The sequence below is a fragment of the Manihot esculenta genome, chromosome 17 (genome assembly GCF_001659605.2).
Source record: "Manihot esculenta cultivar AM560-2 chromosome 17, M.esculenta_v8, whole genome shotgun sequence".
Classification (NCBI taxonomy): Eukaryota; Viridiplantae; Streptophyta; class Magnoliopsida; order Malpighiales; family Euphorbiaceae; genus Manihot; species Manihot esculenta.
Window position 1 is genome coordinate 24,267,498 of NC_035177.2, and position 14,406 is coordinate 24,281,903.

The following is a 14,406-nucleotide window of genomic DNA, read 5'->3' on the forward strand; positions in this document are numbered from 1 at the left end:
GACCCACTTTTTTGTGCCTTCGATCTCTGATGAACCAGAGCCAGGCAAGTTTGCCCTATTTCTTGCTATGACTAACAAATCCAGAAATTCTAAGACTTGCCATTCCAAAAGAGTTAGTAGAGAGAAGAGTGATTGTTCAGAAAACAGGGGAGGCGAGGAATTCTGACACGACAAACAAGAAGATTCTGTAAGGGTATAAATCCATAGTGGGTTACAGTAAAAAAATAGTCCGAAGATCATTTACAAATAAGCTTACAATCCCCCATTGCAAGATGTTTGGAGTTCAGAGGGCAAATATGTTTCCTAATTTTCATTACATTTATTCATTCTCAGTGAACAAGAGAAATAGAATATTGCTGCTAAATAACTGTGTTTCGATACAACCTCGTAATAATGAACAACAAAATGGGTTGCTACATTTCAGGATTTTGGTAGCAACCCATGTCATAATTATTGGAAATTTGTAATATATAATATATACAACAAAAAATGAATAGAAAAGGAGAATTGAAACCTAGGAAAACAAAAAGTAATGAGAGACAGTGTTCTCTGTGGTATCAGAATTACAACACTCATCCTGCACAAATCTTCCATCCCGGCAATGAATGATTGTTAAGAGGAAAAAGGAAAAAAAAAAAAAAACTTCCTTGAACAAAACTTCAACTTGAATCGACGTCCCTCCCACCAGCAACAACTTTGCGATGACGCCCAGAGTTTGACTTCCTCCCTCGCCTTGCCCTCCGAACAGAAATACTCGCAACCTTTTCAGCAGAAGTTCCGACTGCTGCTTTAATTGGTGGTTCATACCCCAAAACCGGGGGAGGTGGTGGTGGATATAGAGCCCAAGGAGGAGGAGGAGCCATGTGCTCTAACACATCTCTATGGTACTTCTGCAGGTAGTAACAGAAAGCCGGGAGGTCACACAGAGACATATAGAGTGCTGAAGACTTTACCCACACAATTGTTAAGAGAATAAAAATTGATGTAATTCTAGCATGCCAACAGGTGCTGGCAAAGATTTCCATAAAAATTCAACAAAGGCGGAGGCCAAGGAGGAAGATAGATGCTACTAAACCAATAGAAATTCTAGCAAAATAGATACCAAACCAAAAATTCCCTTAGAAAGCATGTTACAGATTAATAATCACAATTCAAAGGCTTGGGAATAATTTCAAAATAATTTTTATGTCTATTTCTACAATTTTCTGAAACATTTGAATTTTTTTCTTTTATTAATGAAGAATGCCATTTGATCATTTCTTGCAATGCTCCTTTTGCAAAATTTACCTTGTTCAATAGACATTTTAGTTTGAATAAGCATTATCAGTGAAGCATAAAAAGATTACCTGAACCACAAAGTTGCGCCTTTCACAGTCCATGAACATGTTTATAGTCCAATTTGTTTTTGTCTGAATCTTATCTCTTACTGTGGAAAAGCTTATTTGGTCCCTTGAAGTAAACCTGTCAACTTCATTGAACCAAAGACAAGTAAAGAGGTTGCTAATAGGTGTGTGCTCCCTTATTATAACACATCCTTCAGGAACATCTGCAGAGCCAGCCATCAACAGAAACCTCATATCAACAAAGGAATTATAGAAGAAAGGAAAGAGGTGCAACACAATAGAAAAAATGAAAACAAGGATATTAAATCTACCACTTGTAATAGGAAGCTTGGCCACAGAATATGGAGTCAAACCCTCCTTTTTATAAAAATCAATCTGAAAGTCAATGGAGGCATTATCATACTTCCCAGCTGCTTTATTTGCCTCAGCTTCGAGAAACACATCAAAACGCTTGTAATGTCTAGAAATTGCAAAAGAAGCATTTTTTCTCCACAATTGCCTGAAGATTGGCTCAAAAAAATGATAATAATTAGGGAAATCAAAGTTCACTCTAGCCACACCTAAAAAAAAACACACTGAAAGAAAAGCACAACAAATACTAGTAATAATCTGTTGCTCTTATTTTAACATGAAACTGTAACTTGACATTCCTTTGAAGACACCATCCATCTTGACAATTCTGGCATCTTGAAAATGTAACAACCACTCTAGAGACAAACATTTGCCTTTCTTTAAGGTCATTGGAAACCAACGACTATCTGGTTGACCCTGTTATCCAGGCCTAGGCATGTATACAGGAAATTCTTTGGCCTAATAAGTTGATAAGCAATGAGGAAACAACAAAAATTACAAATTTTCACCAGAGATCATCTCACTTCTTTCTGTGAGAAGCAATGTTAATCGTTAAAATTTGGTAACAAGAAATCTCAGAACAAGACATAACTGTACCACTTCAGCCATGACACACGTCGCTTTTGAGAGATTCATGGAAGAAGAAGATATACCAGATAAGAACTAGAGGAAGAATGAGATTCACAGAAATCATTGGAATCCTATGCATGCATAAGCCCCATGTTCCAGATTATTTAACTACATCTAAAACATCTCCCGATCAAGTAAGTATAATTTCAGGGTTGGGAAGGAAGATGCATTTATATATGGACTTCCAGTGCCTTAAGATAATTGGGTTCCCCAGAATAGTAATTGAGTAAGCATTAAGAAAGAAGAGAATACAAACACTAATAAAATGTAAAAGTGGAATAGAAAAACTAAGAGAAAGAACTAATCAGCTAAAAGTAATTTTTCTAAACAGACAAGGTGAACTGGAAGCAGGTTTAGCAAGCAACCAAATAATCACACTGGGGAACCTTAAACATATAATGTCCAATTTCTGAAAAGTAGACTAATCAAATTGTATCTTATGTCAGACCTAGCTAGCTTGGTAGCTATAATTGACACGTAAAAAGCATACTAAACTCATGAAAATCATTGAATGAAGGTTGTAGATCGACCCAGAAAATTGGAGGACAGGAAAGACCAGAAACTGGATTTACCTCTCGAGAATTTGGTATGGATCAACAACAAGCTCAAGTTTTCCATCCATCCATAAAGAAAAGCGGGCATTTGGAAACATCCTATGTGCTAGAAGCTTCGGTACCTGTCATTGACATAATCTGGGTCAAGGATAGTTGATTGCTGTCTCATATCCCTAAATTTACAATGATCCCAGTGCACTCATATGGTATCAGTTTATTGAATAAACTGAGGAATATTTACTTTCAAATGTCATCTTAATGTTAATAGGTTGCCAGACACAGACACATAAAAAATCAGGCATATGAATCTTCCCATCCATGTTATAGAGCAATGATCAAAATAATGGAAGGGCAACAACTAAAGCTACTGTATCACATTCCAAAGAACTTGAGAAACAATAAGCTGTAGCCTGATGCCTGGACCAAATTTTAGAAGAGAAAGCTGATTAAAATCTATAACATTTACCTTTCCATTGCGTCTTCCATCTTTGTAAGGAAGATTATGAACAACAACAATTCTCCAAATCCCAATCTTCCTGCTGCTGTCTAGACCACTATTCTTCTTCAAATATGCTTCTGTTTCTTCATCAACAAACATAAAGAAGCAAATAGTCTTCTTGGAGTACTCACTAAGATTACTTGGCTGCTGGATGTCATCAAAGGCTCCTGAAAGATGAGAAGAGTATCTGATAAGCTACCAATCAGCTCACGCATGTAACGTGGTTAGTTGAAATTCCATTATGCAGACAAATACCAAATATTGCTGAAGCAACCACCACCCCATAGCACTGCTCCATTGCAGCCAGGTCAATTTCATCCATGTCAAATCCTGTGTTGCGACCAGGTTTTTTCCCTCTGACAAATCTGATTAATTTTATACACACCAACAAAAAGTGCAAAATGGACATGTATGAGACACCAACAAATATAAGATCCAAAGAATGTGTTATTAGAATGATTATTCTAAAAGTATAAAAAGTAGACCTGGTGACATCAGATTTAAAAAGTAGACCTGGTGACATCAGATTTAAGAATCAAGAGAAAGCGACAGAGCGTACCCACAATGCACACTCATAGACTCTCTAATATTGTAAGAGTCGCTTCTCTGCTTTAGAGTAGGATAGCCACCAAATTCTGAGCCTCCAAATTCTCCATCTCTACTTAGTGGATCCTCATAGATATATGTAAGGTTATTAACTACAGGAGAAAATGAGGGGAACTTTGGCATCAAAGCAATTGCTTCTTCCACAGGAAGGTAACATACAGGACATGCTGAAACGTAATCACCAAGGGGTATCAGCAAAATCTATAAGATAGTGTTATTTATTTACTATAGGAACTCAATATCCCTGCTAGCTTGAAACATCTACAAATCAATGGCACAAGGAGAAATGTCTAGCAATATTGACTACTAAACCCAAAAAAAAAAAAGAGAGAGAGATGAAGAAAAAAGTAGAAGAAAATGTAAGGGATTAAAGGGAACTTACGTCGTGGACCAGTTCTTTTTCTATCAGCTGGTGGAGGAGGTAAAGTGAAGCTATTACATGGATGCTCTGGAGGTAGAGTGTAGCCTGTAAAATATTTGGGAGGAGGAAGAGGCAAAGCCAACTTCTCAAATACATGAGCCTCAATCTCTGGAATGCTAAAGGGCACAGTGCTATTAAAGCCAAAGTTTGGGACATGAACACTTTCCTGCGAATCTTCACCTAAAAACAAGCCGCAATGCAAGCATCACTCCTTTTCCCATGGGAAACCAAGAGACAAATTACAACATATTCCACTTATGAGAAGGTCAATCAGGAGAAGTGGTATCCAAAAATAACCAAAAGAGTGAATAAAAAAGTAATATTTCAAAAGTAGATGCCTTCATGGTACTTATAGACCAATTCTTTCCAATGCAACAAAAAAACACAAACAAACAAAAATCAGAAATTGCAACCAGCACTCCTCATTGAGACGGAGAGCAACTATCCCTGCTCATCTAACACCAGCACAGAGCACGATTTCAACTGAAACAAGCATAGTATGCCCCCTAAGCATGCATTTCCCAATTTAGATAACCAAGTCTAACTATTTTTTTTTTTTTGAAAAAAAAAAAAAAAAAAGCAAGAACAATACCACAAGCAAACTAGGCATTCTCATGACTAATCAAGCATCAATCCAATTGAATACCAGCAATGAATTTGAGCATTTCTCCTCAACTAAAAATTGCAACAGATAACCAGACAATTTGCATAACCTAATGTACCTATTCTTTAACAATAATCAACAAAAACAGAGCAAGGATAGAGATAATAGTGAATCAGACCTTTTCCTACATACAGAACCCATACGAAAACGGCAGCGGAGATGATACAGAGGAACAGCATTCCAACCTTTTTGCGGCCTGCGAACTTGCAGATCCAATGAAATAGTCTTTCCTTGTCCTTGAGCATCTTGGCAGGTTTAGTCCGGCTTGCCGTTAAGATAGGCAAGTGAACAGCACCACCGTTCTGCTGATGTTGAAAATGCTTCTCCAATGATCCATAACTTCCAGAGCGAATCCCCAATGACCCTCCAGTCATCGTCTCTCCTTAAACCTCACACTAAACAACAGTCCTCTCATCTCATTCCTTCTCACGATAAAAAACAAAAATCGCACTGGTTCTTTCAATATTACTATCAAACCATATTATGAATCCACCAAGTAATAATGGATTAAAAGAGAAAATGATGACTGGCCAGTTTCACCAAATTGGCCAAACACTCGATTATTGAATAAACTATCTAAAATCACCGCCCCAAAAAAATTGGTCAAAAGAGCCAAACAGTTCAGGCCCAGTTTCCCAAACTAGCCCCAAACTACTGGGGCACCCTTAGTTTTCACTGAAATTAAAGCTCTTTGCAGTCAAATGTACTCAATTTACCCAGAAACAGAAAACAGAAGTAGGCTATGAAGAGAGCACAATACAAACAATCTATTTTCAAAAAACAAGTGACAATTTAGTGTATAAGCAGAAATTCGAATCTAGAAACTCCCAGATCAGAGTGATTGTCTAAAAAAATAAAAATTGGATTAAAAAATGAACCAATTCTGAAGAGAATAAAACTAGGGTTTGTGATTGGGGGATAGGGTTTTGAACAAAATCCAAGTGTTGATTGAAACGAGGTTTTCTTTCTATTTTAGCAAATCTGAGATTTCGATTTACGTAGTAAATTTTTGTTCTTCTCTAGAAATTTGAGGGAATTGCAAAAGAGCAGAATTTTTAATCTAATATTTATATCCCGGTGGAAATTTCTTAACAAAAATGTAAAGGAAATTAACCCATCCAATTATTTTCTACATTTTTACAATGTGTACATATATATTATATTATAATTTTGTTAGGCGTAATGAAGACAAATTTCAAATTTTAAAAAATAATAATTAGTAGAATAATTCCATACTCCAAAAAATTATATTAAAATATTCGATGGGCTGTCGGGATGTGGGATTTAATTATTTATCCAATATTATAGTATATTGTTTATTGTGATTTCCTTTACTAGTTTTGACAAGTGATGGAAAACACATATAGCCAATGGCGGCCATTGGGTTTAAAGATGGACATTAGACCTGTAACAGTCAGCTGCCTACCTGTGAAATTACGACAGTTAATCGTTCACACATCAAAAAATTATAAAAAATTAAAATTATATATAATAGCAAATATAAAATTATTAAATAATTTAAATTAATTATTTTGACCAAATAAAAAATAAATTTAAAAATTATTTAGATTAATTTAGGCTCGGCTATTTCATCCATACTCTTAATGGACACGGGAAAATTTAAACATAGAGATGAAATAAAATACAAAAGCAGAGTAGAGTTTTCAAATTAGAGCTGGACTATGCGAGAAACAATCAAGTAGCAGTGGGATTTAAGATTATCCAACTTTGATACCAAATTGTTAACTTTCTCTCAAAAAATAAGGATACTATTTCTACCTTATACTCCTCAAGCACATTGTATATCTGAAAAAGGTTGCCATTTTCTTACTAAACTCTCAGGACCATCCCATTAAATTCAGGTAATTCTATCTTTTCCCAGACTGTAAACAACGGTGGGTACCGCTGCTCGATTCCCCTACTTCTTTGCCAATTGTGTAGTGGCAAAATGCTCTTGGTTCTTGCTGCAACTGCAGTAGGTTCTGATGTCAATAACGAGATGAATATTTGTTGTTCCAACTATTCTTCTTAATTTAGATTTCATTTACTATTTATTATTTGATTGACCAATCTTTTAAATTCGTCTGAAATATTTTTTCACAGTAATAATATTTTTATAATCGACTCTGTTTAATTTTATTTGACTATTACATATTATTAATATTCAAAGAACATGAAATCAGTCAAAGGAGAATATGAACACATCTGAACTCGAGAATGAGGAGAAAACTCGCCCATTTTCGGTCTGATGACTTTTTTTATAGATGGTCAGTCGACCACCTTCGGCGGCCTAAGCTGCTTCCGTCACTTCACCACCTTCGGCAGCCTAACGAACCTCCTAAATCATTCCATGTTCGACGTACATGACCCAACTCACATACTATGCAGTAACATTATTTTCTTTTAATTGAGGAAACCTACACATTATTTTCCATATTTTTAAAAATTATTTATTTTTTATAATGTAAAACTAATAATAAATTAGTTTTTATTGTGAAAAATTATAGTTAAATTAACATTGTTATATTATTTTTTAAAGATTATTTGCTATAAATTGTTAAACTATGTTAAATTATAGGAATTAAATTTTAAATGGAAGAAATGAATTTTGCTATACAGAGAATTTTTTTTAAAATTAAAAGAATTAAATAGTAAATTTTAAAAAATATTTAAACTAATGTGTAGGTTTTATTGACTTCAAGATGAAATTGTGATTTATTAAAAAAATTATTGGAGAAAAAATTAATGTTATTTAAAAAAAAATAGAAATGAAAAATATGAAATCGCAAATGACTATAATGAGCCAGAAAAAGAAAAGGAAAGTATATTTTAAATTTATCTGAGAGAGTTTTGGAATGTCACTGTATCACTTGCAAATGTTGCAAAAGGACAATTTTTTTTATTCAAGTGATAGAAGGATGAAGATAGGCTTATCCTTCCTCTAATTGGTGTGAAGTGTTTGGTGGCTGCTGCCTGTCTGACTTTGCTGGTGGCAATTGGAGATGATTGTGAAAGCTTTCCTTCTCTTTCAGTGCTATTTGACTCCCAGCATCCTTTCATGATCTAGTGGTGCATGCACCCTTCACTCTGTTTCTCCTTAACTTAGACTGCTACTCATACTCCTTAATGTAATTGTATAGCCTTTAGCTGTTGTTGTAGATGGTCAGGAGAACCCAAAAAAATAGAGAGCATATATTGGCTCATCTCTAATTTGAACATGTGGTTTGGCCAAATTTTCCTTGCCTCTGTATTATTCCGGTTGTAAGCACGAATAGTAAATAATGAACAGATTTTAACGTGGTTTATCAATTTTGCTATATATATATATCGATCAGAAAATTTTTTAATTTTTTTGAATTAAATCCGTAATTATAAAATATTATATACAGTTTAAAATATATCATTAATTTTTATATCTCAACATATGAGACTACCATTGATCAATATTATTACTATTTTCATTCACTCAATGAAATATAACTGAAGTGGGAAAAAATTTCTCTCACAAAATTTTCTTTTTCCAAGATTTGGTATGGACTACTTTGCATCCGCAGCCTATCTTGATTAACTCTCAGAATAATTTGGACTATGAATTATTATTTATAAACTTATCATAAAAAATATATTTTTAATTCAAAATTATCATAGAAAATATATTTTTAATTATAATTAATACGTCAAGCTGATCCAATTACATTGTCATAAATGGAAAATAAAAAACTAAAAATAATCTTAAATCATCATTTATTGAATTTTAATGCATTGACTTAAAATTTTCAAACACAGCACCTCCAAGAAAAGGATCCATATGTCTGAACAATATCATGTCGTTATCATAGCCAGTTATCTGTGCTCATACTGATGGTACACAGCTGGTATTAGTATATTTAGTTTCCATTGGTCCTTTATTTCAAGTTTAAGTTTATGCTTTAAGGGTGTGGATGGAAAGAAAAAAAAAGAGTTTACTTTTCGAAAAAGTCTTCCAGTACTGCGTTGTTGTCATCAATTCAATTAAATTAGAATTTTCATAATCAAACGACGGGTCTCATATGCAAACTATAAGATCGGGAGGAGAATGAAAATGTCAGAACTCATTAATTTTAAGAGCATGAGGATTATGAAATGCGACATATAGAGTTTTTATTCGATTTAAAATTAAATTAAATTAATTAAAAATTAAAATTTAATATTTATAAAAATTAATTTAAATTAATTTTTAAATAGAAATACAACCAGTTAAATTTAATTTTATCGATTAATATTTTTAAAAAAGTTTTAATTTTTATATTTTATTTTTAATATTTTAAAATTTAATTAAAATATTATAATTTTAATTATAGTATAATATTATAAAAAATAATATATTATTATTATTAATTAATTTAATTTATTTTTTAATTTATTATTATTAAAAATTTAATTTAATTAAAATTTTAAAATTAAAAATTTAATTTAATTAAAATTTTAAAATTAAAAATTAAATTAAATTAAAATAAATAAAAATTAAATTAAATTTTCAAATCAATTCAATTCGATTAATTTTTACCATTTAAAAAATTGATTCACAATGTCAGCCAATAGAAAAGACGAATTATTTTTGAGCTCACAGACAGCGACGAGTACGTTGGGATAACGAAGGCCATGTACTCCTTTAAAATTTTTAAAATTATCTAAGTATATTTAGATAATTTTTTTAGTTATAAATAAAAAAATAATTACGAAGTCTCTAAATATATTAATTTTTTTAAAAAAAATTATAAACTAAGTTATTTATATTTATTTTTTATAATTATTTTTTAATAATAATTAATATTATTTACTTTTATTTATACAATTAAAATTATATATTAAATTATTTAAATTTATAAAAAATAAATTTAAATTTTTTTTAAAATATGAGTAATAGTTTAAATTATTTAATATTTTCATAAATTATTTAAATATAAAAAAATAAATTTAATAAGTTATAAGTTGAATAAATTTTATTTAAAATTAAATTATAAATATAAATAAAATTAAATAGTATTTATGTAGATAACCGGATAAACTATTCAAAGTAAACAAACTATGAAACTAAGATTAATTATGACAGCTTTCAAGAGTCAAAACAAGTGAAAGTTTTAACACCAACAAAATAAACAGCAGGCTTGCTTGATTTTTCTAATGCACTAATTGCATTTCACAATAATTTTATATTTTTTTTATTTTAAATTATTTATCATTTTTAAAATTTTAAGATAATATTTTTTTAAAAATGAAAATAGATAACCATAGAGTAAAACTTAAAATTTTTCAGATTTATTCAGATACACTTACTATCAGGTTAAACTTATAAGTGTAAAACAGCACTTTATATTATATTTTTATTAATTTTTAAATTATTTAATATTAATATAAATTTATATAAAAAAATTATTATTTCATTTCTATTTAAAAATTATATAAAAATATATGCATATAAATTTTTTACAATTGCTTTGAAATTTAAATTAGGAATTTTATCTTTAATATTTATATAAATATAAATTTTTTTATCATAAATTTAATCATAAAATATGATGTTAAGTAATTAATATACCCATTTATTAAATAAAATAGTTATTTCTATGTCAAGATCGAATGTGATTATTCTCCTGCATTTTTTACAAATTTTATTTTAATTTTATTAATATAATTTATATTTTTTAAAAATATATATATATATAATTTTTAATAAAATTAAAGATTATATTATAAAATAAAATTTAACACCTCACTTAAATTCCTAAATCCGACTGTAGATTAGGTATGTGATTATGAGATGTGACCAACCTAAAAGTTCCCCACCTCACTTATGAGATGCGACCAATCTAATTTTCTTTCAATTGACTTTATAACAAACTCAATACCTTATTTTTATTAAATTTAATATTACTTATGTTCAAAAAATAATTACTATTACTAACTTAAATTTTACCATTCATATAAATTAATCCCAATAAGTTTGAAAATGAAACTATATTTTATTTTATTTTTTTAAAAATTACTTTTACCCCTTATTTAATTAGATAGCTCATGGTTTGGCTAAAAAAGCCTGGCACGCTGTTAAGTACGATGGATTAATTCTAATAACTTAGGCTGTTGGGCTGGTGGGGATTTTGTAAGTTTGAACACGACGGTGAACATTCCATTCCTTCAAGAACGTTTACTTTTTGTGCAAAGCCACGTAGGAGCCCAGAAAAGAAAATTCACTCTTTTTTTCTTTTTCCTGGATTTTTCTGCAATAGAAATTTTTAGTATTTTAATCATTTGCCGGCACCAACTTGATGATCTTTCTCACATTTCCTTGTCCTTTTGCTTTTAGATATTTACGTGTTGTATTCTGCTTTTTCTCTTTGATTTCTGTATATGAAATCATGAACCTTTCTTGTCATCCTTCATCTTTCAAGCTTCTTCTACACTTAAATTATCAATTTGTCCTTTGCTGAAGATAAACTCACTGATACCATTTTGTAATATCTCAAAAGATTGAAACCCAAATTCATAGCCATGTTTGACCAGTAAAGTTCTACTGTGTTTGATCATTTTTGCTTCTTTTCCGCCCTTTTCCATTCAATCCATGTCTGTCTATCGGCTACCTGAGGGCTCTTCTGGTAGCAAACTAGCTATGAAGCCTCCTCCTCTTCTTCTTTTGTTTCTGCTTAACATGATCGTATCTTGTCAACCCATATCAGCGATTGATTTTGTCTTCAATGGCTTCAATTCTTCAAGCTTGCTTCTCTATGGCAATGCCACCATCGAATCTAATATTCTTTCACTTACTAACAGAATATCTTTTGCAGTTGGTCGTGCTTTATACCCATCAAAAATACCCACCAAAGCTCCTAATTCCTCTTATGTATATCCATTCTCTACTTCTTTCATTTTTGCTATGGCTCCTTACAAGAACGTTCTCCCTGGACATGGCTTCGTTTTCATTTTTGCCCCATTTACTGGGATCGATGGCACAAACTCTGCCCAGAATTTAGGCTTGTTTAATCGGACGAATGATGGTAAATTCAGCAATCATGTGTTTGGGGTCGAGTTCGATGTGTTTGCCAACCAAGAATTCAATGACATAAATGACAACCATGTTGGTATAGATCTGAATTCCCTGACCTCAAAATTTGCTGAAGATGCGGGATATTGGCCTGATAATGAAAAGGGTAACAGCAAGTTCAAGGAATTGAAGCTAAATAATGGTGAGAATTACCAAGTTTGGATTGATTATGCAGATTCTGTCATTAATATTACTATGGCTCCTGTTGGCATGAAAAGGCCTAGTCGGCCTCTGTTAAATGTTTCTCTTAATCTTACTGATATTTTTGAGGAAGAGATGTATATTGGGTTCACTTCTTCAACAGGAAGACTCATTCAGAGTCACAAGATTCTGGCTTGGAGCTTTAGCAATTCCAATTTTGCATTAAGTGAAAGTTTGATTACAACTGGGTTGCCATCGTTTGTGCTGCCGAAGGATCCAGTTTTTAAGTCAAAAGGGTTCATTGCAGGAGCCACAGTTGCAAGTTTCCTTGTTATTGTCCTTATTGCTTTGATTGCTCTGTTCTACATTAGGAGGAAGCAGAGGAGGGCAAGAGCAAGAGCTGACATGGAGGACTGGGAATTGGAATATTGGCCACATAGAATTACATATCAGGAAATTGAGGCAGCAACAAAAGGATTCAGTGAAGACAATGTAATTGGAGTTGGAGGAAATGGGAAGGTGTTTAAGGGTGTGTTACCAGGAGGAACTGAGGTTGCAGTGAAGCGAATTTCGCATGAAAATGATGGGATGAGAGAATTTTTGGCTGAAATTTCTAGCCTTGGAAGATTGAAGCACAGGAGCTTAGTTGGGTTGAGAGGATGGTGCAAGAGAGAAAAAGGAAGCTTCATGTTAGTGTATGATTATATGGAAAATGGGAGTTTAGACAAGAGAGTGTTTGATTGTGAAGACAATAAAATGTTAAGCTGTGAAGAGAGAATAAGGATATTGAAAGATGTTGCTTCAGGAGTATTGTATTTGCATGAGGGATGGGAATCTAAAGTCCTACACAGAGACATTAAAGCAAGCAATGTGTTACTTGACAAGGAAATGAATGGAAGACTAGGTGATTTCGGCCTAGCTCGGATGCATAGCCATGGTCAGCTACCTAGCACCACAAGGGTGGTCGGAACGGTGGGGTACTTGGCACCTGAGGTGGTTCGCAGTGGTCGTGCTTCAGCTCAAACAGATGTGTTTGGTTTTGGTGTATTGATTTTGGAAGTGATGTGTGGAAGAAGACCTATAGAAGAAGGGAAGCCACCACTTGTAGAATTGGTATGGAAATCAATGATGGAAGAACAATTGCTGAGTGTGTTTGATCCAAGGCTGAAGGCTCGAGGAGGATTTGATGAAGACGAAGTGGAGAGAGTGCTTCATTTAGGCTTGTTGTGCACATACCCTGAGCCGAGTTCTCGACCAACAATGAGGCAAGTGCTGAAGATTTTGGAGGGCAAGAATGAGAGTAATGAGGCTGAGAGTGAAGATATAGATGCATATCTGCTCCAACAGATGAATTCTGAAACAATGTGGATGAATTATTCAGAGAGTTCAGGGTTTTCATCTCATCCAACATTTGAAGAAATTAGAAAATCCAAATCATCTTCCATGTCATTCTCTTGGACCAATAGTGTGGTGGAGGGTAGGTGAATCTGGAAAATTTTAACGTCAGTTTCTAGCATTTTGTTGGTTTGCCAATTTTAATGGTGTGAATTTAGCAGATTTTCGAAGCGAAACAAGGTTGGGTAAGCAGCTGCCCAAGTGGGGACAAATGAGATCCAACAGCACATAATGTTTGGGATAGGTAGAGAAGGAGATTTGACATAACTTTTTTTTTTTTTGTTGGGCGGGGGGTTTCGATTCTTATTTGTTGATGGGTATTGTAAAGAAGATTTCTTTATTTTATTCCTTTTTTTTTTCTAGAAAAAAGAAAAAGCTTCCTACTTGTTTGTATCAGGTGCGCAGTATTTGGTTTAAATCGAAAAAATTGATCGAATCGAACCGATTTAAAAATTTGGTTCGGTTTTTTATATATTTCGGTTCGGTTCGGTTTTTAATTTTAAAAATTTCGGTTATTTCGGTTCGGTTCGGTTTTGATCAGAAAAAAACCGAAAAAATCGAACCGAATCGATTAGTAATAATAATATGTTTTTTCAATAATATATAGAAATTAAATTATATTAAAATTAAAATATTTTAATTAAATTTTAAAAAATTAAAAATAAAGTGTAAAAAATAAAAAAATTATTAAAAATCGAAATCGATCAAACCGAACCGAACCGAA

At 32.3% G+C, this 14,406-nt stretch overlaps 2 protein-coding genes across 3 annotated transcripts; one reads left to right on the forward strand and one right to left on the reverse strand.

Annotated features, from left to right (window-relative positions):
- Positions 1–355: 355 nt before the first annotated feature.
- LOC110605270 (probable hexosyltransferase MUCI70) lies at positions 356–6,163 on the reverse strand. 2 transcript variants are annotated; one of them, XM_021743707.2, is made up of 9 exons: positions 5,187–6,157; positions 4,366–4,584; positions 3,937–4,150; positions 3,633–3,742; positions 3,345–3,544; positions 2,897–3,000; positions 1,655–1,842; positions 1,347–1,546; positions 356–890 (listed from the first exon to the last, which is right to left on the reverse strand). In XM_021743707.2, the coding sequence occupies exons 1-9, from the start codon at positions 5,440–5,442 to the stop codon at positions 660–662; spliced, it is 1,722 nt and encodes a 573-aa protein (XP_021599399.1). In that variant the 5' UTR covers positions 5,443–6,157; the 3' UTR covers positions 356–659. The 2 variants fall into 2 exon arrangements, with proteins under 2 accessions (XP_021599399.1, XP_043808551.1); XM_043952616.1 differs by lacking the exon at positions 356–890 and adding an exon at positions 897–1,086 and having other exon boundaries at positions 5,187–6,163.
- A 5,111-nt stretch (positions 6,164–11,274) lies between these two features.
- On the forward strand, positions 11,275–14,152 carry LOC110605502 (L-type lectin-domain containing receptor kinase VII.1). Its single transcript, XM_021744106.2, has 2 exons — positions 11,275–13,764; positions 13,844–14,152. Exons 1-2 carry the CDS (start codon positions 11,667–11,669, stop codon positions 13,912–13,914), a joined length of 2,169 nt encoding a protein of 722 aa, XP_021599798.1. The 5' UTR covers positions 11,275–11,666; the 3' UTR covers positions 13,915–14,152.
- The last annotated feature ends 254 nt before the right edge of the window (positions 14,153–14,406 follow it).

Bases quoted from the DNA above. Each gene is read 5' to 3' on its own strand.
- LOC110605270 (XM_021743707.2), bottom strand. From the start codon at position 5,442: ATGACTGGAGGGTCATTGGGGATTCGCTCTGGAAGTTATGGATCATTG. The intron at 4,151-4,365 runs GTAAGTTCCCTT...ATTACGTTTCAG, and splicing joins AAAAAGAACTGGTCCACGAC to CATGTCCTGTATGTTACCTT. The intron at 1,843-2,896 runs GTAAATCCAGTT...GCCAATCTTCAG, and splicing joins CCATACCAAATTCTCGAGAG to GCAATTGTGGAGAAAAAATG.
- LOC110605502 (XM_021744106.2), top strand. From the start codon at position 11,667: ATGTCTGTCTATCGGCTACCTGAGGGCTCTTCTGGTAGCAAACTAGCT. The intron at 13,765-13,843 runs GTAGGTGAATCT...TGAATTTAGCAG, and splicing joins GACCAATAGTGTGGTGGAGG to ATTTTCGAAGCGAAACAAGG.